The sequence below is a fragment of the Lithobates pipiens genome, unplaced genomic scaffold, assembly GCF_037356315.1.
Source record: "Lithobates pipiens isolate NorthernLeopardFrog02 unplaced genomic scaffold, aLitPip1_a1.2 Scaffold_23, whole genome shotgun sequence".
NCBI classification, from domain to species: Eukaryota; Metazoa; Chordata; class Amphibia; order Anura; family Ranidae; genus Lithobates; species Lithobates pipiens.
This window is the reverse complement of record NW_027507785.1, coordinates 87,255,432-87,282,285: the sequence shown is the minus strand read 5'-3', so window position 1 is coordinate 87,282,285 and position 26,854 is coordinate 87,255,432. Positions and strand designations below refer to the sequence as shown.

Here is a 26,854-nt window from a genome sequence, read left to right as displayed (position 1 = left end):
GGTACAATTATTTTACATGGAAATTTGGCATTTTATATTGCAGGCCTGTAATTCTTAGCCCTTGTACACACAGTCGGAAATTCCGATCACAAAATCTGTCTGATTTTTTCCGACGGATTTTGTCAGAAACTGGTGTTGCATACACACGGTCAGACAAAGTTGTCCGAAAATCCGAGCATTCTGTTCGTTCCGACGGGACCACGTTCAGCCTAGTAGCCAATAGCTTTGCTCTCATACTTTGATCTGAGCATGCGTGGCACTTTGTCCGATCAGAAATCTCTACAAACGATCGAACAAAGTCTGATCGGATCATGTTGTCGGAAAATTTTATATCCAGCTCTCAAACTTTGTTGGTCGGGCATTCCGACGGAAACATTTTCCATCGGAATGTCCGACCGTGTGTACAAGGGCTTAGGAATAACTCACTCACTTAAGTCTAGTAGACATCCCGGGTATGATAAAATTTGAAAAACAAAATCATAAATTAAAATATAATAAATAACTATAAATAATTATACCAAATAATATAATAATAATAAAAATTATTCAATAATGTAATAAAACCAAAAACACAGAAATTTGCTCAGTTGCAGAATTGTCACTGTCATTACTTTTCAGAATTTGATGACGGATCTCCCCACAGATCACTATCGCTCAATTCTGCGAGTGATTCTAATTTATTATCGCTGTTTTCTAGCTGGTCTAAAACCACTTTTGATGTAAAGGGACAGTTTTGGTTGCTATGGGCAATCTCCAGTTTCCAGGCAGAAAGAACAATTTTTATAATATAAAAATGTAGGTCACTGGACAGACCACTAGGGACAAAGGGGATGTGAAATAATTGCATACAGTAATGTAATCTGTAAGATTACATTATACGGTATGTAATGTGTGTGTTTCACTTTTTGAATTTGGCGCTGTTCTCCATCCCTGTGCGTCACAACGCTCGCAGGGAAGGGAGCTCGGCTCTGTGATGAATCAAGCGGAGGACGAGCCGCTCGCACTGCGGGGGGGGACATCACAGGTTCCAGGGGATAAGGTAAGCACACTTCCTAGGTCCTGCATTGTGATCCCGAATCTGGCCCGGGGTTACCGCTTTTGGTTCTGAAATTCCACCCCGAGCCAGACTTGGGAATACCGCCAGGGAGGTTAATGGAACCGAAATAGAGGGGAAATCTCTCAATGGAGGCTATTGTTCTGATAACAACTGGCGCTTTGTAGAATTTTTTTTTTATTCCTGTTGCATATCTGGATATTTCCCCAGTAGACCATAGTGAAAAGCAAAATACACTTTATCACTTCGTCCAAAAAAGAAAGAAAAGAAAAATGCTTGACCTATATTTATACTTTAGTGCTTGTTATTTATGTACTATTATTGACATTTACTTTTTATTTATTGCAGTTGCTCCGGAGCTTAGGAAAAGAGGTAAAGTTTCACTTGGCAAAGAATACCCAACTAGATGCAAGGAAAATTTTAAAAATACAGCATTTTTTCTTGCACATAATTGGATGATGGAAGTCAGCAGAGCTTCTGCTCATTTACTAAGCTCTGGAGCAACTGCACTTCGCAAAGTGCACAGTCTATTTGCCTTTAGTAATTCAACCCCTAAAAGTCTATGGCATCCTTAAAGCATCCTTGAAGCAGTATTCAACCAAAATCAAAGTAGTATTATATCGCAGGTTGGTGGCTGTATTAATTTTCCCTTTTTTAGGCTTTCCTCTCCTTTATTTCACCTAGTGATCTTGCCAGTAATACACTTATGCCGCGTACACATGATCGGAATTTTGGTCGGAAAAAGATCTGATGGTTTTCCTGATGGAATTCCAATGGGATTTAGCTCTAGCTGTTTTGCATACACATGGTCACACCAAATTCCAACCGTCAAGAACGCGGTGACGTACAACACGTATGACAGGACTAGAAAAAGGAAGCTCAATACCCAGTAGCCATTAGCTTCCAACTCGTAGTTGAATCTGAGCATGCATGATATTTTGCACTTCGAAATTGCATACACACGATCAGGAGTTTTTCCCTCGGAAAAATTGATAACATCTCAAATTTTTGCTGGTGGGAATTTGGCCAGCTAAATTCCGATGGAGCATACACATGGTCACATTTTCCGATAAAAAGCTCTCATCTGTCTTTTGCTGGCCAAAATTCCGATCGTGTGTATGCGGTTTTAGGCTTAATGTACACAGGATGTTTTTACAACCTCTCCTGAACAATTTAACTTGACAGATAATAACCCACATTTAAAACGTCAGTTTTGCCACATTTACAAGCCGCGTTTCAAAAAATATATTTTTTTCAAAATAGCCAAAAATGAAAGACACCTGTAAATGAAAAGCAGCTAAACGCGAGCTACCGCGTTTATCCGCGTTTAGCCATGTTTAGCACTTGAAATGCCTCTAAACTCAGCGTCTGAACTCATTTTTTTTGCTTTCCAAAAAAGGCATCTAAGCTCAACTGCCTAAAAACGACATTAAACAAACCCGTGTACATGTACTGATAAGATAACATTGGATGAGTTCAGGGGCACTTGAAAGAGCAGCCAACTGCCTCTGAATGTCCGCTTACCAGCAGCAGTGTACATGAGGCCTTACTGTCCAATGCTGCATACACACGGTCAGATTTTCCGACGGGAAATGTTGGATGTGAGATGGTTGTCAGAAAGTCCAACCGTGTGTATGCTCCATCGAACATTTGCTGTCGGACAAGAAATGTTTGCTAGCAGGTTCTCAAATTTTCCACCAACAAAACGTTGTTATCGGAAAGTCCGATCGTGTGTACCCAAGTCCGTCGCACAAAAGTTCACGCATGCTCAGAATCAAGCAGAAGGAGCCGTCCTGGCTTGTACATCACCGCATTCTCATGTTTGTAATTGCTGGCCAACATTTGTGTGACCATGTGTATGCAAGACAAGTTTGAGCCAACAACCCTCGAACAAAAATCCATGGTTTTGTTGGCAGAAAGTCTTTTCGTGTGTATGGTGCATTAGAGTGCCTGCATTCTGGAAGAAGTAATAAAGCAGACACCCTTGGATAGAAGTATTATAAGTCTGGGGGAAGGGGAGTTTTAGACTAGAAGATTTAGATGAGCTGGACTAAAAAACTGAAGCTAAACGCCAGCTAATACCGGGCACACATGACCGAATTTTCCGGCAGAAAAGGTCTGACGGACTTCCCGACGGACTTTCGACAGGGTTACGACGGACTTCCAAATGAATGGATTTACCCACACAAGAATGGACTAAAGTCCTTTCAAAAGTCCATTTGTTTTGAACGTGATGACGTACGACGGGACTAGAAAAGGAAGTTCAATAGCCAGTAGTCAATAGCTGCCCTTGTGTCGTATTTGGTCCGTTGGACCAGCATACAGACGAATGGTTTTCCCGATAGAAATTGAGTCCATCGGACAGATTTGAAACATGTTCTGTTTCTAGGTCCGTCTGAATTTTTTAAAGGAAAACGATTGGACTATCCCACACACTATCGAACTAAACTCCCCTAAAAGTGGTTAATGGTTTTTCTCAATTCCCTCATTGCCACGTTTGCTAGACAACTTGGTCTGTTAAAGGATGTTGAAAAACAACAGACTTATAGGTTGGATAACCAAGTGAAAATAAAAAAGAAAGAAAATAAATGCAGCCACCATACCACATCCAAGCTAAGAAATAGAAAGCAATGTATTTTATTTTTGTTTTGGGGTTTAATACTACTTTGACAACCACCTTAAAATGTATGTATAATCACTTTTTTTTTAAATGATAGATTACAGAAGATTTAGAACTCAGTATTACATTTATATTGCTGTCTATGTTCCCACTAGGGAGAGTCTATATATTATAAACATCACAAACACCAAAAATAAGAGAATTTTTTTACTTCCTGTTAAATCTTTGGGAGTCTTGCCAAAATCACGTAACAAAATCTCCAAATTTTGCCAAAAATTTCATGGAAATTAAAACTCAATTTTGCTAATTTATCATAATAATCAATAGGTCAGTGAGGAGCTTGTACAAACAATATGGTCTGACATTTAAATGCACTGTTTACACAGATGTAATATACAGGAGGTAATATAGGGATTTTATAGGGGAATTAGTTAATTATAACTAAATTATATTTTGAATATCATGTCTTTCTAAAGGTCTCCTTGAACAATGCACGTCATCAAATATTTTCAAAACCGGAGTGCCCAGTATGTTCTTTGTAGAAAACACTAGACTTTCTCCTAAATATATTAAATATATCTCCTCTTTTTTTTCTGTGGAGGATACATTAGGCCAAGGTTCTCTGTTGTGATAAGGTAATTTATCATCCTCTTGTTCTTCGGCACAGCATCTACTCAGACATGCTCTTTCACACTACTGTCCTCTTTCATCTAGCTCTTCTTTCATACTTTAGTAATTCTCCTGGATCTTTCCTGACTTTCTTGCTCCAGGATTTCTTTTCAGTAGATGAAAAGATCTGTCTTTAAGTGGAACAACAATGATCTTTTTAACTTATTAAGGTTTTTCTAAAGCTGCTTTATTGGTTGTTTAGTAAAACCGAGTTGGGCACCTACCATCGGGAGCATAAGGTTAATGTTTGATGGAAACTTTCAATGCCAGTCTTGGCAACTAAAAAAAAAAGAAGCATGGTTCAAAGTTTTCACGAGAATATGACAAGCATGGGTTTGATGGGCTACATCCAAACCTCTGGGCTGTAGCGTCTGATAATGTTCTGGAAGATTCCTCTTTCATACAGTATGTCAGACCTTAGAAGATGAGGAGAGACCTAAACACTGGGGAAGAATCCCTTGTCCGTTGTTCAACATATTTGCTGTGGACCTGTGATTTCTGGTCCATCTATTACAAAAGCTCTGAACCTTTTTGCGATTACAGACCTCCAATGGATTTTCAAAAATGTCTCCTTCGCCCCCTCAGCAGACTGTCAAAATATTTAACATCAACAGTTAGATTTCAGTAACGCTTCAAAAGATTTGACTAGCTTAGTTTTATTTTTACACATGGATAGCTATGAAACAAAATCATAAGAATTTTATCATATTTATTTCTATAAAAACAGCAAATCAGAAATGCATAAGCTAGCTACAACTAAAGATTGTTGCGGCTGTTTATGTAAAATCAAAACACGGAAATAAGGTAAAGTCACTGAAACTTTTATTTGCATGTCGTCCGACAGATGGGTGTTGATTTACTAAAGCTGAAGAGGGCAAAATCTGGTGCAGCTTTGCATATAAACCAATCAGCTTCTAACTTCAGCTTGTTCAATTAAGCTTTGACACAAAAACATGGAAGCTAATTGGTTTCTGTGCAGACTTGCACCAGATTCTGCATTCTTCAGTTTTAATAAATCAACCCCACTGAGTCGATTTTTTCGATTTAACTCTATTCACTTGCAACAAAAAGGTATTTGAAAGAGTTTGACGGAGGGAGCAACCAAACTGTGTTGAGTGATCTGATCACTGGCTGATTAGCTGATTAGTGTCATAACAGTCTCAATCCGTATTGGTAAAAGTGTTTTTTTTTTTTAATAGTCAGAGATAAGTCCCATACCCAACTCCCCCCCCCCCCCCCCCCACTCCTTTTTTTTTAATATGAAAGCATGCACTTTTTTGAAGCATAAGTACAGAATAGTGCAGAGTTACATAATGGTCATAGGGACTTCACCACTTTAAAAAAAATGTTGCGACAATACAGCACATATCTGGTACTCGAAATTCTGTAACTTATGCAGAGGTTTAATCCTACAGTGACTGTTGCGGAAAATAACTTATGACAATTAACAAAGGAATATTGATAGGGTAATGAAGCCCAGTAGATTACCACTGCATTGAACAATTAGTAATTGAGTTGTGGTGAGAGACAACACAAACCCTTAGGCCGCGTACACACGCGGGGACTGTTCGCCCAACTTTGTCCGTCAAACAGTTTCGGCAAACAGTCCGCTCAAAATTAGCATGGACGGACATGGCCACACACGACGAACGAACAGTTTGCTGAAACCGTGCGCGATGACGTGAACGGCACGTACGACGGGACGAAAAATACGACGTCCTATACACTGCATTATAACTTTCGGCGTGTAAATCCTTTCTGAGCATGCGCGGAACTTAGTTTGATGAACAAGCCTACACACGAGGGGACTGTTCGCTGAAACAAAGTTTCAGCGGACAGTTTTTCGGAATTTCCGAAAAACCTTGTTCAGCGGACTGTTCGCTGAAACTGTCCGCTGAAAGCCCACACACGGGCGGACTGTCCGCCGAAACACTGTTCAGCGGACAAAGTTGGGCGAACAGTCCCCGCGTGTGTACGCGGCCTTAGGTGGGTTTTATGTTCTAAAGCGGTGCATGTGGGATATTATATACTATTCATCCTGCATTGGACCGAGGGACATGAGGTGGCGGCTACTAGTGTCCCTCACATGTGGCAGGGGTTTGCAGCTCCCAAATTTCGTTTGACTTAGATGGGCAACCCTTATGTATATAAGTGATTTTTTTTGTAGGGAAAGGTAATATTTACTTCTTGGATCCAGGAGCTGAATGTGGGAGGTGTGGTCTACGTCCAACTAAGTTTTCTCGCTATGAGTAGTGTCTTGTGTAGGAACATTTTAGTAAACTTGTCTACAACAGGACCTAGCAGACATGGTTTGGGGTGAAGGGTAAGAGGGGCGCTCATGGTGTCTTGGAGAAATCTCACCACCCAGTACCCCTGGATGGTAGGGCAGGCCCACAGTAGATGGAAAAAGATGCCAGGGCTTATCAGACACAAAGAACATGAGGGGTCCTATATCCCTTTTAATTGGTTCACAAATCTCAAAGAAATATGGATACTTACTACCAGTTATGAAACCATGGACTATCACTGTACTGTATATCTTTGTGGGTATGGATTGTATGTTAAAGTGGAAGTAAACCCTTCTATCGTTTTCAGTCAAGGAAGCTGCCATCTTGGCCTATAATGATTCTTCAACTTCCATAATGCTGCCCATGTGATCAATTATGAAACCAGCTATTGGATGGTTTGAAAGTTTGGTTGAGAGCACAACCAATGTGAAAGTTAGCATTTCCGGCATGCCGGGAATGTAAGTGTTTTTTGAAACTGGGTTTACTCCCGCTTTAAATGGCCTAACTGCCTGAAGAAGCCTATGCTATCTTTTAAATCACTATGAGAGCTCTGCCTGTATAAACTTTTGTGATGCAAATAAAATGCAGCACTTGCATTTTACTCACAACGCATTACAATAAACTATATAGCCTATATTTATGCATCGCACAAAAAACTTCTCTCCCCCCCCACCACACACAAGTTTCTGATTTGCCAAAGACACAAATTTGGGGTATAATTTCCCCCCTCATATGGCAGCACCATGCAATTTACCATTAAATTACATGGCACAGGTGCAGTCCTCCTTTGTAGGAATTTTCTGCTTATGTAAAAAAAAATGTTTTTTTTGATTTATTTGTAAGATTATTAAAATGATAGTATGCTGGCCAATGTTGATGATGGAAGAAGACCATCAATTTCATACATCAGAGCCAAAGTAGTAATTATTTTGTGTAACAACATGATATTTGGTGTAATTTTCCACTGAGTGTCAGCAATGCCTGAGTGCTTTCACCATAGGACTATTGCTGTTATTTAAATAACTTGTCAATGACAGTGGGTGCCTTTATCATTCTTTATTTCTGCAGGCAATTTAGTCCCAATATATTATTTTTTTTCAAAACATGAACACAGTAAATTAGTTATTTGAAGAAATAGGCAGGGAATGTATTCTCATACACAATATAGCTGGTTGAGTGGCTCCTCTTGCTAAAGCAAAAAAAAAAAAATGTCCCTCACATAATGTAGCCAAATTAGAGAAGAATTCAGCAAAGCAATAACTGCAATTTTATCTAAAATAAATTCTTGTTCACAAATTGAGAGTGGTGGGTTGTGCAAGGGAAAGAATTTATTCAACTATATCTAAATTCGCAAAATTGTATATTTTGCAGCTTACCAGCTCTTGGAAATAGTGGCTGTATTTGCTTTCTATTCACCTGGTGATTCTGCCAATGAGACATGTAGTGTTTACCCCCGGAGGAGCCTCTGTTTCTTGGGTCCCCTGTTTCCAGTGCCCCCAACTCTACAAGCAGTACCATGTTCTTTGTCACACTAGGGCTGAAGGGTGGCTATTTATTACAACAATATATACAACAATCCAATAACCAAAGAAATTAAAACAGCAATAGGTACACATGTGAAAGACAGTGGCAAATAGGGATGAGCTTCGTGTTCAAGTCGAACGTACGTTCGACTCGAACATTGGCTGTTCGTCCGTTCGGCGAAATCCGAACACTTGGTCTGTTCGCGTCAAAATTCGCGTGGCGCTCACGGCCCACAATGCACTGCGATGGCGCAGTGCATTGCTGGCTCATGATTGGCCAAGCATGCACTGTGACCCCGCATGCTTGGCCAATCGCAGCGCCAGCAGCGAGGAGAGCCATGATTGGCCACAGGCAGGATGCCTGTGGCCAATCATAGCTCAGGCTGTGTAGTGCACGCCCCACACTATATAAGGCCGCCATTGAGGCGGCCCACGTGTAGTATGTTGGCATCTGAAGCAGTGGGTGTTCTGTGTACCTTCAACACAGTACACACCGATCGTTTTTGGCTGATTTCCTATCTTGCTGTTGTGTAGTGGTTATTGTCTGTGCCCTGACCGCAGTATACACCACTATATTCACCTCACCTATATAGCTAGTGATCTATCTTTAATAATAGAGCTTGCAGTCAGTAGTGTTAGGAGATAGTGCGTGCTGTCTGCGTGCTCTGTACCCAGTACATACTGCTATAATCCACCTACATAGCTGTTCTCTATTTGAGCCCAATTGCCATCTGCAGGAGTTATTGGAAGTTGTGTGTGCCTCCAGCACAGCACAGTATACATCTGTATATACCCCTTTATCTCTGCTGTTTTCTGGTTATTGTCTGCGTGCCCTGACCGCAGTATACACCGTGATATTCACCTCACCTATATAGCTAGTGATCTATCTTTAATAATAGAGCTTGCAGTCAGTAGTGTTAGGAGATAGTGCGTGCTGTCTGCGTGCTCTGTACCCAGTACATACCGCTATAATCCACCTACATAGCTGTTCTCTATTTGAGCCCAATTGCCATCTGCAGGAGTTATTGGAAGTTGTGTGTGCCTCCAGCACAGCACAGTATACATCTGTATATACCCCTTTATCTCTGCTGTTTTCTGGTTATTGTCTGCGTGCCCTGACCGCAGTATACACCGCGATATTCACCTCACCTTTATAGCTAGTGATCTATCTTTAATAATAGAGCTTGCAGTCAGTAGTGTTAGGAGATAGTGCGTGCTGTCCGCGTGCTCTGTACCCAGTACATACCGCTATAATCCACCTACATAGCTGTTCTCTATTTGAGCCCAATTGCCATCTGCAGGAGTTATTGGAAGTTGTGTGTGCCTCCAGCACAGCACAGTATACATCTGTATATACCCCTTTATCTCTGGTGTTCTATAAAAAAGGCATCTGCAGGAGTTAGTGGGTGTTGTGTGCCATCAGCACAATATAAACTACCCAACTGCTGTTTTACCCAACTCCCTTCAGGCCATTACCATGTCTGGAAGGCCAGCAAGGAGAGGCAGACAGGCGCGAGCCGATAAAAGAGGGCAAGCAGGCTCTGTGTCTAGAGACAACAGTGCTGGTCGTGGACGCGGTGCATTGTCATCAGCACGTGGCCATGGGACATGCTTGTCCTTCTTTTCGGCAGCTGGACATGTTGAACCGCAACATGCCAACGACTTGGTAGAGTGGATGACCAAGCCCTCTTCATCCTCCTCATCCTCTCTCACCCAGTCTCAGGATAGTAGCAAAGCAGCTGCCAACGCATCGTCTTCCCTCCTCTCAATGTCATCATCAGTGACTCCTTCCCTAGACCCACCACGTCCTCCTGAGGAGTCTCCTGAACTCTTTGAGCACAGTGTTGGGTACATGCTCCAGGAGGATGCCCAGTGTTTGGTGGGCTCTGATGATGACACTCAGCTAGAGGAAGGCAGTAGCGTGAGCGCAGAGTGAGGGGATGCTCAAGAAGGACAGCAATCTGGCAGTCATGTTCCACAAGCTGCAGCATACTGCCAGGTTTGCTACAGCGATGAAGAGGGAGGGGATGATGAGGGCACTGACTCCACGTGGGTGCCTGGAAGGAGGGAGGAGGAGGAGGAGGAGGAGGAGGCACATGTCCAACGAGGCAGGATGCCCTCCGGGGGCCAGCTTAGGGGCAGCACACCGACTGAATCACACCGCAGAGCTCCGCCTGTGCAGGGCGCTGCCTCTGCGCGTTATTCTAAAAGTTCTTTGGTGTGGGCCTTTTTTGAGACGAGTGCATCAGATCGCACCGCTGCTATTTGCAACATATGTCTCAAGCGTATCTCACGTGGCCAAAACATCAGCCGCTTGGGCACCACATGCTTGACCAGACATATGTTGACCTGCCATGCAGCTCGTTGGCAAGCGTACCTCAAAGACCCACACCAAAGAACAAAGTGGACCTCTCCTTGCTCCTCATCAGCTGGCATCTCCAACCCCACTAGACCTTCAGTCCTCTCTGAAACCTGCTCTGAGAGGAATGAAGGTGTAGAATTAGGTGTGTCACAGCCAAGTGCTTCCGGGAACTCTGCTAGTGGTACACCCACGTCCGATTATATCAGGCAAATGTCCCTGCCCCAGCTGCTGGACCGGCGGAAGAAGTTTACTCCCAGCCATCCACATGCCCAGCGGTTGAATGCTAGCTTGGCTAAATTGCTAGCACTTCAACTGCTGCCTTTTCAGTTGGTAGACTCGGCCCCCTTCCGTGAGTTTGTACAATGTGCGGTTCCTCAGTGGCAGGTCCCCAAACGCCACTTTTTCTCACGGAAGGCGATTCCGGCTCTCTACCGGCATGTGGAAGGCAATGTCCTTGCCTCGCTGGACAGGGCGGTCAGCGGTAAGGTGCATACTACCACTGACTCATGGTCCAGGCATGGACAGGGGCGTTACCTGTCTTTCACGGCCCATTGGGTCACTCTTCTGGCTGCTGGGAAGGATGCAGGACAAGGTGCAGTAGTGTTGGAGGTTGTTCCGCCACCACGCCTCCAAAATGCTACTATTGGTTGTGACACACCTCTCTCCTCCACCCCCTCCTCTTCTTCTTCCTCTATGGCCTCTTCCAGTGCTCTGTCCTCAGAACCAGCGGTGCTCCGTAGGCGTTCCAGGGGCTACGCAAGTACGCAGGCAAAACGATGCCATGCCGTGCTTGCGCTGGTTTGTTTGGGGGACAGGAGCCACACTGGGGCGGATGTTTTGTCAGCTCTGCAGGGGCAGGCCGAGAGGTGGTTGACGCCATGCCAGCTTAAGCCAGGAATGGTGGTTTGTGACAATGGCACCAACCTCCTCTCCGCCCTCCGACAGGGACAACTGACCCATGTGCCCTGTGTAGCTCACGTCCTTAACCTGGTGGTGCAGCGGTTCTTGGGCAGGTACCCCGGCTTACAGGATGTCCTGAAGCAGGCCAGGAAAGTCTGTGTGCATTTCCGCCGATCATTTAATGCCTGTGCTCGGCTGGCTGAGCTCCAAAAGGAGTTGAACCTGCCCAAGAACCGCCTTATATGTGACATGCCCACCAGATGGAACTCAACATTGGCCATGCTGCAGCGGCTGCACACGCAGCAGAGGGCCATCAATGAGTACCTGTGCGACTACGGCACCAGGACAGGGTCAGGGGAGCTTGGTTTTTTCTCACCACGCCAGTGGGGCATGATCAGGGATGCATGCACTGTCCTGTCACCGTTTGAGGAGGCCACAAGGATGGTGAGCAGTGACAGTGCATGCATCAGTGACACTGTACCTCTTGTCCACCTCTTGGAGCATACGCTGCGTGGAATAATGGACAGGGCACTTGAGGCAGAACAGAGGCAGGAAGAGGAGGACTTCCTTGCCTCTCAAGGCCCCCTTTATCCAGACAGTGTTCCTGCTGTGCCACCCATCACACAGGAAGAGGATGAGGAGGAGGAAGAGGAGGAGGAGGATGATTGTGTCAGCATGGAGGTGGAGGCTGGCACTCAGCATCAGCATCAGCAGCAGCAGCAGCAGTCTTATAGGGATGATTTACAGTCCCAAGAAACACGTGGACTTGTACGTGGCTGGGAGGAGGTAGCTGCGGATCATGTTGTCCTTAGTGACCCAGAGGACTCCGGGCCGAATGCCTCAGCTAACCTACGCTGCATGGCCTCCCTGATCCTGCAAAGCCTGCGGAAGGATCCTCGTATTTTTCGGATCAAGGAGAGGGACCATTACTGGCTGGCCACTCTCCTTGATCCACGGTACAAGGGTAAGGTTGCCGACCTTATCTTGCCATCGCAGAGGGAGCAGAGGCATCTCCGGGAGGCCTTGCAGAAAGGTCTGTGCAACGCGTTCCCAGAGACTGGGAGGTTACAAACTCCTGGTCCTGGACAACGTGTTGCTGAGGCATCGGTCAGAAGGAGCGGTGGAGAAGGTGGCCGTCTGACTGATGCTTTCAGACAATTTTTTAGTCCGCAGCCCCAAGGTATGATTGGTTCCAGCACCCATCGCCAGCGTCTGATTTACATGGTGCAGGAATACCTAGGGGCAAGGTCAGACTTGGACACCTTTCCCACCAAAAATCCTCTGGCTTACTGGGTCTTGAGGATGGATCACTGGCCAGAGCTTGCACAGTATGCAATTGAGCTACTGGCCTGTCCTGCATCCAGCGTTCTTTCGGAACGCACCTTCAGTGCTGCTGGTGGCTTTGTTACCGATCACAGGGTGCGCCTGTCCACCGAATCAGTTGATCGACTGACCTTCATCAAGATGAATCAGTCTTGAAACACCCACAGCTACCAAGCACCTGAAGCTGATGTAACCGAATAATTTTTTTTGAAATACCACATCCCTTCAAGACTGCCTATGCTGATGCTGAGTGACTGTCCTGTTATGTTGATTGTCTATCCTCTTCCTCCTCCGCTGATATGTTGGAAGAACATTTTTGGTTCTGGGTGATGCCAGTAGCCCAATGTTTCTGCCCCTGTTTAACAGGGGCGTTTAATTACAATTTTTGATGCAATGCTTTGCAGCAGGGCTAATTCCTGCAATAAAACTAGAGTATATGGCAGAGGTTGCAGTGTGGTGGCACCAGCACCAGTGCCTAAGGCCCAATTTTTCTGCCCCTGTTTAACAGGGGCGTTTAAGTACAATTTTTGATGCAATGCTTTGCAGCAGGGCTAATTCCTGCAATAAAACTAGAGTATATGGCAGAGGTTGCAGTGTGGTGGCACCAGCACCAGTGCCTAAGGCCCAATTTTTCTGCCCCTGTTTAACAGGGGCGTTTAAGTACAATTTTTGATGCAATGCTTTGCAGCAGGGCTAATTCCTGCAATAAAACTAGAGTATATGGCAGAGGTTGCAGTGTGGTGGCACCAGCACCAGTGCCTAAGGCCCAATTTTTCTGCCCCTGTTTAACAGGGGCGTTTAAGTACAATTTTTGATGCAATGCTTTGCAGCAGGGCTAATTCCTGCAATAAAACTAGAGTATATGGCAGAGGTTGCAGTGTGGTGGCACCAGCACCAGTGCCTAAGGCCCAATTTTTCTGCCCCTGTTTAACAGGGGCGTTTAAGTACAATTTTTGATGCAATGCTTTGCAGCAGGGCTAATTCCTGCAATAAAACTAGAGTATATGGCAGAGGTTGCAGTGTGGTGGCACCAGCAGCAGTGCCTAAGGCCAAATTTTTCTGCCCCTGTTTAACAGGGACATGTAATTACAATTCTTAATATAATATTTCACAGGAGGGCCCCTTCCTGTGCCCACCCAGAGTAACGGTGAGGACTTATAGTGTTGTGGCACCAGCACCACAACCACCAAAGGTCAATTTTTCTACCACTGTTCAACAATGGCATGTAATTACAATTCTTGATATAATCGTTCACAGCAGGGCGCTCCAGCGCCCACCAAGAGTCACTTTGAGGGCTTACAATGTTGTGGCAAAACCAACACCTTGTTCCGCCATTTCTGCAGAGCATATAGGGCAGGCCCCTACTTTCAAACATCCAACTTACAAACATCTCCTACTTGCAAACGCAAGGAGACAGCAGCAAGTGAGATGAAAAAAGATGGACGACAAAACAAATTATACAGGGGTGATAACCCTTCCCTATGTTTTCCAAAAAGCTTAAAAATAGTTTTTTTGACTGGAGCTACACTTTAAAAATGTACCAGTTGAAAATTACAAACAGATTCAACTTAACACAACAAACCTACACAGTCCCTGTCTTGTTTGCACCGCCTGTATACTGCTGTTCTGAGTATATAGGGCCTGGGGGCCACACGCATTTCCTTTTTTTAATATGGGTACAGGGTTCCCCTTAATATGCGTACAAGACCCAAATAGGCTGGTAATGGGCAGGGAGGGCTACCCATGCCATTTTTCTGAATGATTTTCAACCATATTGCAGGAACCAGATATAACATTAAAACCGCAAGCAGTTTTAAATGGTGTTATTTCCGTTTAATGTCATTTTGTGCAGGGACTGTTCTAAACACGAGAAACACGTGGCACTTCACAGGCATACTACAGACACCCCCCAAGCACCATATTTAAAGGAATATTTCACTTTTTTTTTCACTTTAATCGTCAGTAAAATCAGTGCTCCCGCCAAAACGGCCATTTTTAAAAACATTTTAGGCATTGACCCATGTCCCCTGGGGCAGGAGCCAGGTCCCCAAACCCTTTTTAGGACAGTATCTTGCATATTAGCCGTTAAAATTAGCACTTTCCATTTCAAACGTTCGAGTCCCATAGACTTCAATGGGGTTCTAACGTTCGTAACGAACGTGGGGTCCGTTCGAAAGTTCTGGTGCGAACCGAACCGGGGGGTGTTCGGCTCATCCCTAGTGGCAAATATGGTATACATTTAGTAGTAAACAAAAAGACCAGAGAATGACACCTAAATCCTGTACTGGGGATAGCCATGCCTAAAAGGTAATGCTACAATAATTGTCCAGCAGTCTATATTAAATCCTTTCTCTACTGGCCAGCATGTTGGTGCGCAAATCCAGGGTTGGAACCCTGAAGGTATAGTTCTTCTGAACCTGGTTATAGGTGCTTGCACTTTGTCCCAAGTAGGTAATACTGTTCCTCTTTATTAAGGTGCAGTGGGGTTTGGTTGGTGGCCTCTCACAAACTCCTGTATAACAGCTGGTCTCCCTCTGTTCTCCATCAGCAGCTCAGAGAAGTCAGTGACAGTGCCTTTCTCCCCAATGATCAGGTGGACATCAGTTAGCGACAATGGCATTCTCATGTACCAGACAAGTTCTGCATCTCTGTTTCCCTGATGTTTTGTTAGCAGCCTGCCGCACAAGATCAGTCTGTCTGGGGACTATATTCCACACAAGTCTAAGTTCCTCCCAATATTAACAGCAGTCCAGATGCTCCTCCTCTGGGTTCCCTATGTGGTGGGCACTGCCACTCCTGTCCCCCTGTGCTTTGTACATGCCTGGTAGTCCTCAGTGTCCCTTGTCAGCTTGAGCAGGAAAGAGAAGAAATACAGGCAATGTGCGACAGTAGCTGTGTCAGTGTAGGCTGACTTTCCAAACAAGAGAACTCGGTGCTCCAGGTAAGACAGGAAGCCTAGTGAGCAAATAGGGGCCCGCCCCGGCTCACCTCCGCATGCAATCAAAATAGAAGAAATGGCTGCACACTGTAGTTGATCAGAATTTTTTATTAGAACATCCCAAGTGCTAACAAAATGTGTAGGCTGACAGCCGAGTTTGTGCAACCGCTCCTCTGCTGGCAGCGTTGCAGACCAGGCTACACACAGGGTGAAAACACTCACTCACCGTGTTGAATTAGTGGAGTAGCAACATTGTCACTAGTGATAACCTTTGGTTCAGGCTTGAGTTCAGTTCCGAACCCAAGGTTGTCTGAATCCCAAAGTTAACTGTCATTGCTGGACCAAGGAGCTCTGGATGGGAGATGCCTTGCCTTGGGTGGGAGCTGCCACACAGCTTATGTATACAAAAGGTCAGGGATTCTTGTGACATCATTGACCTAATATAGGCACATGGCACTATTAGGTCAATGTCATTGACCTAATAGGGTCACGTGACCCTATTAGGTCAGTGATGTCATGAGCATCTCCACCCCTTTGAATACGTTCAACTTGGGTTCAACCAGCCTGTCGGATTCTCTCTATAGCGTCTGCCGCCCTCCCCTGCCTCTCTACTGGGAGAAGACGATTGCTGATTCCCTTGTCAGCATGCCTTGCAACCAAGGAAAAAATGTGCACCATGTATGGCCTGCCTAAGATCTTGTAAGCTCCAATATATTAACATTTTGCCTTTTGGTTTGAATAGGCTTGAATGTGTAGGTCAAGCCCAAATCCTTTTTTTTTTTACTATTGAATTTTTACTATCTGTACCTCCATTAGAGAGATTCTCATTTAACTTCTGTCCAGTGAAAATTGTTTCTACAGTCAGGAAGCAAGGAAAATATGCAACATGGACAAGAAAAAAATATTAATTAGACAGGCTCAATTGATTGAATAACGGCCTTGGTAGGATTGTCTTTTACAGAAGAGCTTCAATGCTGCCTCCCTACCTGAGCATTGCGGGTGGCCACCATCTTGCCCCGTGTGGTCTGCCGCTGCCTGGGAATCTTTATCCCGTCTAGACATGTCGACACTAGGAATCACTGACATTGTCTGATAGGGCTAATCACGGAGACCACGGATGGTTAGGTGAGAGCCGGTTAAATGTTCTTAGTATATCAGGATAAATGTTGAGCAAGTTGAGCATGAACTATAAATTAGACAGGGGTTCTAGCCTTCCCCTACTCTTATAAGAAAAATCATTTTTATTTTTGTGTTACTGTTATAAAGTAACCATATACTCCCAATCTGATAAAAGGTTTTCAGCAGAACAGGAAGCAAGGGTTTATCTCTCTAATGGAGTCCCAGATAGCACTAAAAACCCAACAGGGGTTCAAACTGTTCCCTACTTTATCCATAGCGAAATGAAAAAGTTTTGTCTGGACATACACTTTAAAGCTCAAATACACCTTTCCAATAATCTCCTAAGCCTAACCCCATTGGTCTAAAAGTCTGCTATTCACATGAAAGGACCAATAAGGAAGGTTGGGAGGTGGCAAGGGATGGAGCCAACCTCAAAGAAAAGTAGACATGTTTTTAACATTGTACTGCCTATAGCTCAGGATCTATGCAATATTTTTACTGAAATTTGCATATGTTTATTTTTGTCAGTTGATACGATTGTATTTATGCTTTTTAAACTGTGATCAACAGCTAGCAGATTGAACAGCAAGCAAGACCTGCTAACTGCAGAAGGTGCAAGCAGCGATGGAGCCTTGCTATGTGCCTTGTTAATGGTTTTTGCAGCATTATTGTAGAGTGTTAGCGATCTGTTAAGACTGTCTAAAAACATTGTGAATGTCTAGAGAGTAAAGTTTTTTTTATTTTTTACTGTTTATGGGGTTGCTTTGCACAGTGATATGCATTTAGATGAAAAAATGTAAGCGGTATTAAACCCCAAACCAAAAATGTCATATTTTGCAACAATCATTCGATTTTAATTTTTTTATTTTTAGTCTTCATTTTCCAACTGTTTTAACCTGGTGATCTGGCCAGTAAAATTCCTCCTGTATTGGAATGCCCCCACTGTGGATGAAGGAGCACAGGGGCACATTTGGATAGCAGCATTGTTAATCTGGAAGGGGGAGAGTGTTATGCCCTGTACACACGGTCGGAAATTCCAACAGAAATGGTTGATCGGCTTAAGTTGTCGGAAAATCCGATCGTGTGTGGGCTCTATCGGACTTTTTCCGTCGGAAATTCAGACGGAAAAAGTTTGAGAGCTGGATCTAAAATTTTCGGACAACAAAATCTGATCTGAATTTTCCGATCGTTTGTAGAGAATTCCAAAAGACAAAGTGCCACACATGCTATAATTAAATTACGAGACCAATGCTATTGGCTACTAGCCTCTACATAGTCCTGTCGTATGCAATGAACGTCATCTCATTCCGAATGATCGGATTTTCCGACAACTTTGTCCAACCGTGTGTATGCAACACAAGTTTCGACCAAAATACATCGGAAAAAATCCGACAGATTTTGTGGTCGGAATGTCCGACAAATTGTACAGGGCATAAGACTAGCATAGCTACCAACTGTCCCAGATTTCTAGGGACTGTCTGTGATTTGGGACAAAATCCTTCTGTCCCTCTTTCCTCCTCATTTGTTCCTTATTTTGAAAAATATAGTTTTATAAAAAATGCACTTCAAAAAGTGTTTCCCAGTACTAATCCTTTCATCCAATTTCTAAATGGCTGCATTTGGAAATTTCAAAAGCCAGTATAAAGGAATAGTAATGGTAAAAAAAAAGTATTTGTGGGTTTAACTAATAATTTTTTTGTATAATTCTTCTTTAAGGGGACGTGGCAGGGGGGGTGTCCTATGCCTACAGAATTTTGCCCTACATACCTACATAGATATCGTTATTGTTATAGATATTGTTCTCATCTTAAAAATTTGGGAGGTATGGACTAGTAGATTTAGACACATATTAAATTTAACCATAGTCTAGCTCACGCTTTATAAGCACTTACAACAACAGTTTTTGTTTTGTTGTTTCCTTGGGATAAAAGTTTTTTTTAATAAATAAATAAAAGCTGATCATTGTAAAATACCCCTGGCAGTGGTAAATGGCTTGTCTTGTCACTCGAACTGCCATATCTGTGGATATAACTATATCCTTAGCAATCTAAAGGTAATCTGCAATATATATTATATTTTTGGTTTTAATACCATTTTAACATTCGATTAAATCCTTTACCCATTCAAAAATGAATTAACTTAACAATGAGGCTGCAAACATTTCTGATGCACTTTTATTAAATGACTTCACTGAACACTGAGAAAAAAAAATTCTGACCCATCAAACTACATTTCTCTTTCCATTCTCCAGCATCAATTGTTATCCAGAAGTGGTGGTGTCACATGCAGCCCTGTATGGAGTGGGAAGAGTGTAAAGTTTTGCCAGATCTCACAGGCTGGTCCTGTAGCAGTGGGAATAAAATCAAAACTACAAAGGTGAGTGATGGCTGTCTTCTTCCTGTTTGTATGATGTTTCTTATCATGACATCATTACGTTTGCCAGGTATCTTGGTCTAATGAGTTGGTTGGCAAGGCCTCATAACTGGCTGCTACCTTGAGGATCATTGACATGAAAGTGGTGTTCTTCGGCATGTAAAAGTATAGCAAAGACAAAAAGTGGGGAGTTTTTGCAAAATTTGTTTTCCATCTTTAATATTTATTAAACAAAATTTTCAATTTCAAAGTCAGATTTCTAACATTTAAAACGTTAGGCAAAATTAGGAGTTTTAACTTCAGCATTCTGAGTTTCAAGTCAGGATTCTAAGAATAAAAGTCAGAAATCTGAGTTTCAAGTTAGAATTCTAAGAATAAAAGTCAGAAAAAAAAAAAAAAAGAATTCTGAGTTTACAAATGCAGAAAATGTATTAAAAAACACACACTGCTAAGAATAGTGCATACTTCTGAAATGGAAATCCTTTCCAATGAACTCTGGAGGTGATTCAGTATAGGCTTTCTGACATAATTCTGTCATTACATTTGTACGTGGAACTCTTTTGCCAAGTTCGTAAAAGATGTGTAACAATTCCATAGTTTCATAGCTGATAACGATGCATGCGACAGTTCTTCAGAATAAATTTCTCATTTGCAACACTTTTCCAATATAACACTATAGCGACCTATTTCACCTTGGAGTAAAGGGGCTGTCCATTTTTCTTGCGTCTATGCAACTTTCCCTGTGTAGAAAATTATTCATTTCATTACAGATGCACATGATTTTAATACACCATTCACCTTGCATGAAGAAAAAGCCATAATATTTGATATGACAAGAAATATGCCTAAATTCCGCTGTCATTGCCTTACTATCCGATCACACTTCTCAAATGTATGTGAATAGACGCAACTGAATCTAAATGAGCTCAGTAAACCAGATTAATACTTAATAAACAAGCAATGATATATGCAGAAAAATAACTTTTTATAAGTTCCTCTGTCTATAACATCTCTTAAATGTTTGGAACAAAAGTTTGCCTTATTGCAAACTCCTTTTACAGTAAGGAGTTTTCTTAAAACTAATCATCAATCATAAATGAAGACACCAATGAAGTCAATAGTTTTTTTTTTTAATTACCTAAAAACAACACCTAAGGTGCAAGGTCCACTTATTCAGTGTGTCCCCCCTCCCCTTCCTTAAAGCGGAGTTCCAGCCAAATGTGCACATTTTCAAACTCTCTAACTCACATCTTCAATCCCTCTCTTCTGGCATCTTCCCTTACTCTCTAAAACAAATATTAGTTACTAGGGATGAGTGAACAATTTGGGGTGTTCATGGCAAATTCGAAAAGCCGCGGAACACCCTGTACAAGTCTATGGGAGAAATCTAAAATGCTAATTTTAAAGGCTAATATGCAAGTTATTGTCCTAAAAAGTGTTTGGGGACCTGGGTCCTGCCCCAGGGGACATGTATCAATGCTAATGTTTTTCGGGAGCAGTGATTTTAATAATGCTTAAAGTGAAACAATAAAAGTGTAATATTCCTTAAAATTTTGTACCTGGGGGGTGTCTATAGTATGCCTGTAAAGGGGCCCATGTTTCCCATGCTTAGAACTGTCCCTGCACAAAGTGTCATTTCTGCAGGAAAAAAAGTCATTTAAAATCACTTGCGGCTATAATGAATTGTCGACTCCCCGTAATACAGAGAACAGTCATTGAAAGTCATTGATAAAAAAAAAAGCAGGTTTCCGTTACATTAGAGGGGGGTGGGGTCACCCACACGTCATTGGGGAAGCCAGGCTTTCCCACTTGCGTCAGAGGGGGGCGGGGTCAGGTGATGGGTGGCCTCGCCCTCCTCATGTAAGAAATGTCAGGCTGCCGGGATCCCCGCAGTGTCTCCGCCAGTGGAGACAAAGGATGGATGCGCTGGGCTGGAGGGAGAGATCACCCGTCGCTGGATCAGATCAGCCATCGCTGGACTCCGGAGAGATGATCATCCGTCGCTGGATAGCAGGAGTGGATTACCACCACTGGAATCTTTTTTAAATTTTTCTATTTTTAATAAAGGACTTCTGCAACGGTGTGTGTGTCTTTTTTAACATTCTTTTACACTTTCTTTATGAAATGGTAGGGGTACTTTTGTACCCCCTTACCCTTTCAAACGGGGGGCCGGGATCTGGGGGTCCCCTTGTTAAAGGGGGCTTCCAGATTCTGATAAGCTCCCCGCCCGCAGACCCCCACAACCACCGGTCAGGGTTGTGGGAATGAGGCCCTTGTCCTCATCAACATGGGGACAAGGTGCTTTGAGGGGTCACAGACCCCGAAAGCATCCTCCCAATGTTGAGGGCATATGGCCTGGTATGGTTCAGGAAGGGGGGGCGCTCTCTTGCCCCCCTCTTTTCCTGCGGCCTGCCAGGTTGTGTGCTCGGATAAAGGGTCTGGTATGGATTTTTAGAGGGAAATCCACGCCATTTTTAAAAAAAAAATTGGCGTGGAGTTCCCCTTAAAATCCATACCAGACCTGAAGGGTCTGGTATGGATATTTGCGGGGAACCCCACATCATTTAAAAAAAAAAAATTGATGCGAGGTTCCCCTTAATATCCATACCAGACCTGAAGGGCCTGGTAATTGAATTTGGGGGAACCCCACACTTTTTCTTTTTTTTAAATCAATGACTTTCAATGTTCTCTGTATTATGGGGAGCCGACAATTCATTATAGCCGCAAGTGATTTTAAATGACTTTTTTTCCTGCAGAAATTACACTTTGTGCAGGGACAGTTCTAATCACGGGAAAAATGCGCCCCTTTACAGGCATACTATAGACACTCCCCAGGTATGAAATTTAAAGGAATATTACACTTTTATTGTTTCACTTTAAGCATTATTATCACTGCTCCCGAAAAATTTTGCATTGATACATGTCCCCTGGGGCAGGACCCAGGTCCCCAAACACTTTTTAGGACAATAACTTGCATATTAGCCTTTAAAATTAGCACTTTAGATTTTGAACGTTCGAGTCCCATAGACTTTAATAGGGTTCTAAAGTTCACACGAATTTTAGGTCTGTTCACAGGTTCTGGTGCGAACTGAACCAGGGGGTGTTCGGCTCATCCTTATTTGTTACCCTCATAGCCATTGTTGGATCCCACCAATCTTAACCTACAACTTACAACCCCTCTCCTTGCTCCCCTTTACCTCCAAACTAATTGAATGCCTGGTCTACATCCAACTGAGCTACCACCTCACGGAAAATACTCTTCTTGATTACATTGAGTCTGGACTTCTCAACACTCCACAGAAACTGCTCTCTTAAAACTCACAAACAATTTACTAATGGCTAAAACCAATGGTTAATATTCTGTACTCCTACTCCTGGACCCCTCTTCTGCCTTTGCTGCCTTCTCCTAAAAAAACTCCACTTCTTTGGTCTCTGATTGTACTGTTTGTTGGTTCTCATCCTGCCTATCCCACTGCATCTTCAGTGTCACTTACAGTTCTACCACCTCCTCCTATCTTCTTCCTTTCATTTTTGGAGGTCCCCCAGGGTACTGTTTTGGACCACTCCTATCCTCGATCTATACCTCCTCCCTGGGTTAGCTATAACCTCCAATGGCTTTCAATACCATTTCTACTTTGATGACATCCAAATCTATTTCTCTACACCTCAGCTCACTCCATCAGTATCCTCACACATCATTAATGTACTAACAGACATATCAGTCTGGATGTCACACCACTTCCTGAAACTCAATCTATCCAAAACCAAGCTCACAATATTTTTTCCCCTGCGTGCCCTTTCCCCTGACTTCTCTGTGAAGGTTGATGGCACAACTTTCAACCCGTCCCCACATGCCAGGGTTCTAGGTGTAATCCTTGACTCTGAACTCTCCTTTTGGCCCCACATCCAATCACTGTTCAAAGGCTGCCACCTCAGCCTCCACAACATCTCAAAAATACGCTCTTCCCTGGTTATCTCCTACCTCAACTAAAGCAAATCCCTCCTCACTGGAACGCTTTTACATAGGCTATCCCACCTTTAGTCCAGCATGAATGCTGCTGCCAGACTCAATCACCTTACCAACCGCTCAGTATCTGCCACCCCTCTCTGCCCATCCCTCCACTGGCTTCCAACTCACCCAACAAATGACATTTAATATAACAACTTACAAAGCCATCCACAACTCCTCCAGCTGCATCACTAACCCAGTCTGAAAATACCAACTAAATCATCTCCTTTTTTTTCTTCCCAAGACCTCCTGCTCTCTAGCTTCCTTGTCACCTCTTCCAATTCTCCCCTCCAGGATTTCTCCTGAGTCTCTCCCACCCGGTAGAAATCCCCTACCCCAATATGACTGACTATCTCCAATTCTGTTCACTTTTACGCGATCCCTGAAAACCCTTCTCTTTAGAGAAGCCTATCTTGCCTCAACCTAACAACTGTACTTTTGTTTTCTCCTTCAGTGCATCTCCCACAGGTATTACAATGTGTATCCCTTTTAGATTGTAAACTCTAACTCTAATAACCCTCTGATTCCTCCTGTATTGTATTGTATTCTAATTACTGTATACTGTCTGCCCTCATGTTGTAAAGCACTGTGCGAGCTGTTGGTGCTATATACATCCTGTATAATAATAATAATAATAATAATATTGTGTAAAGTATAATACAGCATATATGACTGATCCATGACATAATGGTATGTATAGAAATAAAAAAATAAAATAGATAAGGGTGCAGAGGGTTCTCCAAACAGGGAGGGGAAGTATCAAATGGAGGGAAAGCTGGAAAACTATAATAATATCTGGGGAAGAATATAACCTGGCATATAGTCACATAGTTACATAGTTAGTCAGGTTGAAAAAAAGACACAAGTCCATCCAGTTCAACCACAAAAAAAAAAAAATAATAATTATCATATAATCCCATATACCCAATTCTATACCCACAGTTGGTCCAGAGGATGTCAAAAAACCCCAGCAGAGCATGATCTAATTTGCTAAAGCAGGGGAAAAAATTCCTTCCTGATCCTCTGAGAGGCAATCAGATTTTCCCTGGATCAAATTTACTATAAATGTTAGTACCCTGTTATATTATGTACACTCTCTACTATCTACTCTCATAAAAGCTTGCGTTGGGGGATGTCTGTTGTAGGTGGGTAGGGTCTACAGACATGCAAACTTTCGTTAATCCGAACATAACCAGCTAGATAGAAAGAACATTTTCTGATAGCTGTGGGCACTTCTGAACATTTTGCACCCTCTGAACATTTCAGAGACACGTCTAAAAATATGTTATAGAAGCATCGTCCATGTCAATGGGGCTTATTTAATGGATGAATAAACTTCAAAGTGGAAATCAATAAAATTTAGCTTGGAAAATGCATCCTTTATAAGATAACTGTCAACCTTCACTGTCATCCTCCATTACACCATACCTAAACATCTAAAATGTTCAAATTCAACATGTCTAATTCATCAGCTGTTTCCATTTCACAAACGATAGATCCCATAGAACAGCAATTTGTCTTCTGATTATTGGTGAATGATGGACTTCCATCAAGTATAAAAATGGAGCATTGTATGTGGAATACCAACAAAATATTATAGACCTTCCAGCTTCTGAAACAAAACAAAAAACATAAGAGACAATCTCTCTTAACCTAAAAAAAACCTATGTATAGTGTGGCTTTATTTTTTAGTATTAATTTTCTGCAACTTGTTGCCCGACTAAGTAGATTGCTTATTTTATAAATGTCCTTGAATCTGAGACTGTAAAAATAATTGTGTTCCCTGGTTCCTGGACAGTAACACCAGTATACTGATTACATGTAGGCGGCTTTTTACTCTTACTTTTTTTTTGTTCTAAGCATTATAATAAACTCTATTTATCTCATTGCAGGTAACACGGTAGCGAACATCAAATGTGATGATGGAGCAGAAATAATTGTAGCACCTCGGTGAAAATATGTGCACTCAATTTCTTTCACAGACTTCTGACTTAACTTTTTAGGAACACTGCTGAAGATAAACAACATTTTCAACCTATTTTATTGTATTGTTCTGGGATTCTGTAGAGGCTTTAAATAAACTATTGATGAATTACATTTCTGCACATACTGACTTGAAGTCCCTTTGATCGTCTTGGAAGTTAACTTTGGATTACAAAAAAAAAATCTACCATAAAGAAAACTGAATTCTGGATTATCGATATTTTGAAGACAAACTTGGTGGAACGGCTTTTGGGTTTTACTTCATTTACTATCTTGGAACTGAACAAAGATTATAATATATAATCAAGATGAAACTGGTCATTTTCCAAAACCAAAATAATTAAAATGCTAAATGCATCCAAAGTTTATATTATAGATTTGGGTACATGCAGGTGGGTTCTATCAATAAATCTTGTATACTTCAGGGACTCCACTAGCAAGTCAAGGGGACGCCACACTCCTACTGAATTCTATTTATTGTAAAAAAAAAAGATATATATATATACAATGCACAATGAGAGTAACAGAGACTCTTATAATATTTATTGCAGTTGGGTGGAGCTGGGAACTCATATGTAAAAAACCAACTCTGAGCCCCCGAGAGATACAGAAGTTCACAGGTAATATAGTTTTATATTTTAAATTGAATCCCTCACCTGTAAACCTATGGTTGAGATCCTTGTTAAAATTAAATAAAAAAAAGTATTGTCATTAAGTTCACTAGGAGCCTGTAGTATCACCTACTGTATTTGCCGGCGTATAAGACGACTGGGCGTATAAGACGACCCCCTATTTTTCCAGTGAAAACGTAGGTTTTGGGCTATACTCGCCGTATAAGACTACCCCCTTCTGAGGCAACACCATTAAAAAAAAACCCATCAGACTTAACATCAGATCTGATTTAAACACAGTACCGTATATACTCGAGTATAAGCCGAGATTTTCAGCCTCTTTTTTGAGGCTGAAAGTGCCCCCCTCGGCTTATACTCGAGTCATCGCTGTCTGCCCGCTCGATCAGCGTGTCGAGCAGACAGACAGCGGCCATTCTATAATTCAAAAGCCGCGCCTCCGGCTCCGCCTTCGCCTGTGATAGGCGGAACACTGAATTTCCCAGCAGCCTGTGTTCCGCCTATCACGGACATCGTATCATCCTCGTACTACGGACGAGGATGATACGATGTCCGTGATAGGCGGAACACAGGCTGCTGGGAAATTCAGTGTTCCGCCTATCACAGGCGAAGGCGGAGGCGCGGCTTTTGAATTTTACAATGGCCGCCGAGGCGCCGACGAAGAGGGCACGGGACGGAGGCAAGGCAAGGCACGGCACGGGACGGAGGCAAGGCAAGGCACGACACGGGACGGAGGCAAGGCACGGCACGGGACGGAGGCAAGGAGGCAAGGCACGGGACGGAGGCTCGGGACAAAGGCTCGGGACACAGGTAGGCTGGACACACACACACACACACACACACACACACACACACACACACACACACACACACACACACACACACGGATGGATGGAGACACACACACACACAGGGATGGATGGATACACACACACACAGGGATGGATGGATGGATGGAGACACACACACACAGGGATGGATGGATGGAGACACACACACACAGGGATGGATGGATGGATGGATGGATGGAGACACACACACACAGGGATGGATGGATGGATGGA

The 26,854-nt window shown here is 43.0% G+C and overlaps 1 protein-coding gene across 1 annotated transcript in view; it reads left to right on the top strand.

The window, feature by feature from the left end:
• The window catches only part of TAFA4 (TAFA chemokine like family member 4), a 337,297-nt gene extending 311,416 nt beyond the window's left edge, over positions 1-25,881 (top strand). The window contains exons 5-6 of the mRNA XM_077451977.1: positions 19,048-19,172; positions 25,071-25,881. Coding sequence (XP_077308103.1) covers positions 19,048-19,172; positions 25,071-25,082 — 137 coding nt within the window. The 3' untranslated portion in view covers positions 25,083-25,881. The remainder of the gene's footprint in view (positions 1-19,047; positions 19,173-25,070) is intronic.
• The last annotated feature ends 973 nt before the right edge of the window (positions 25,882-26,854 follow it).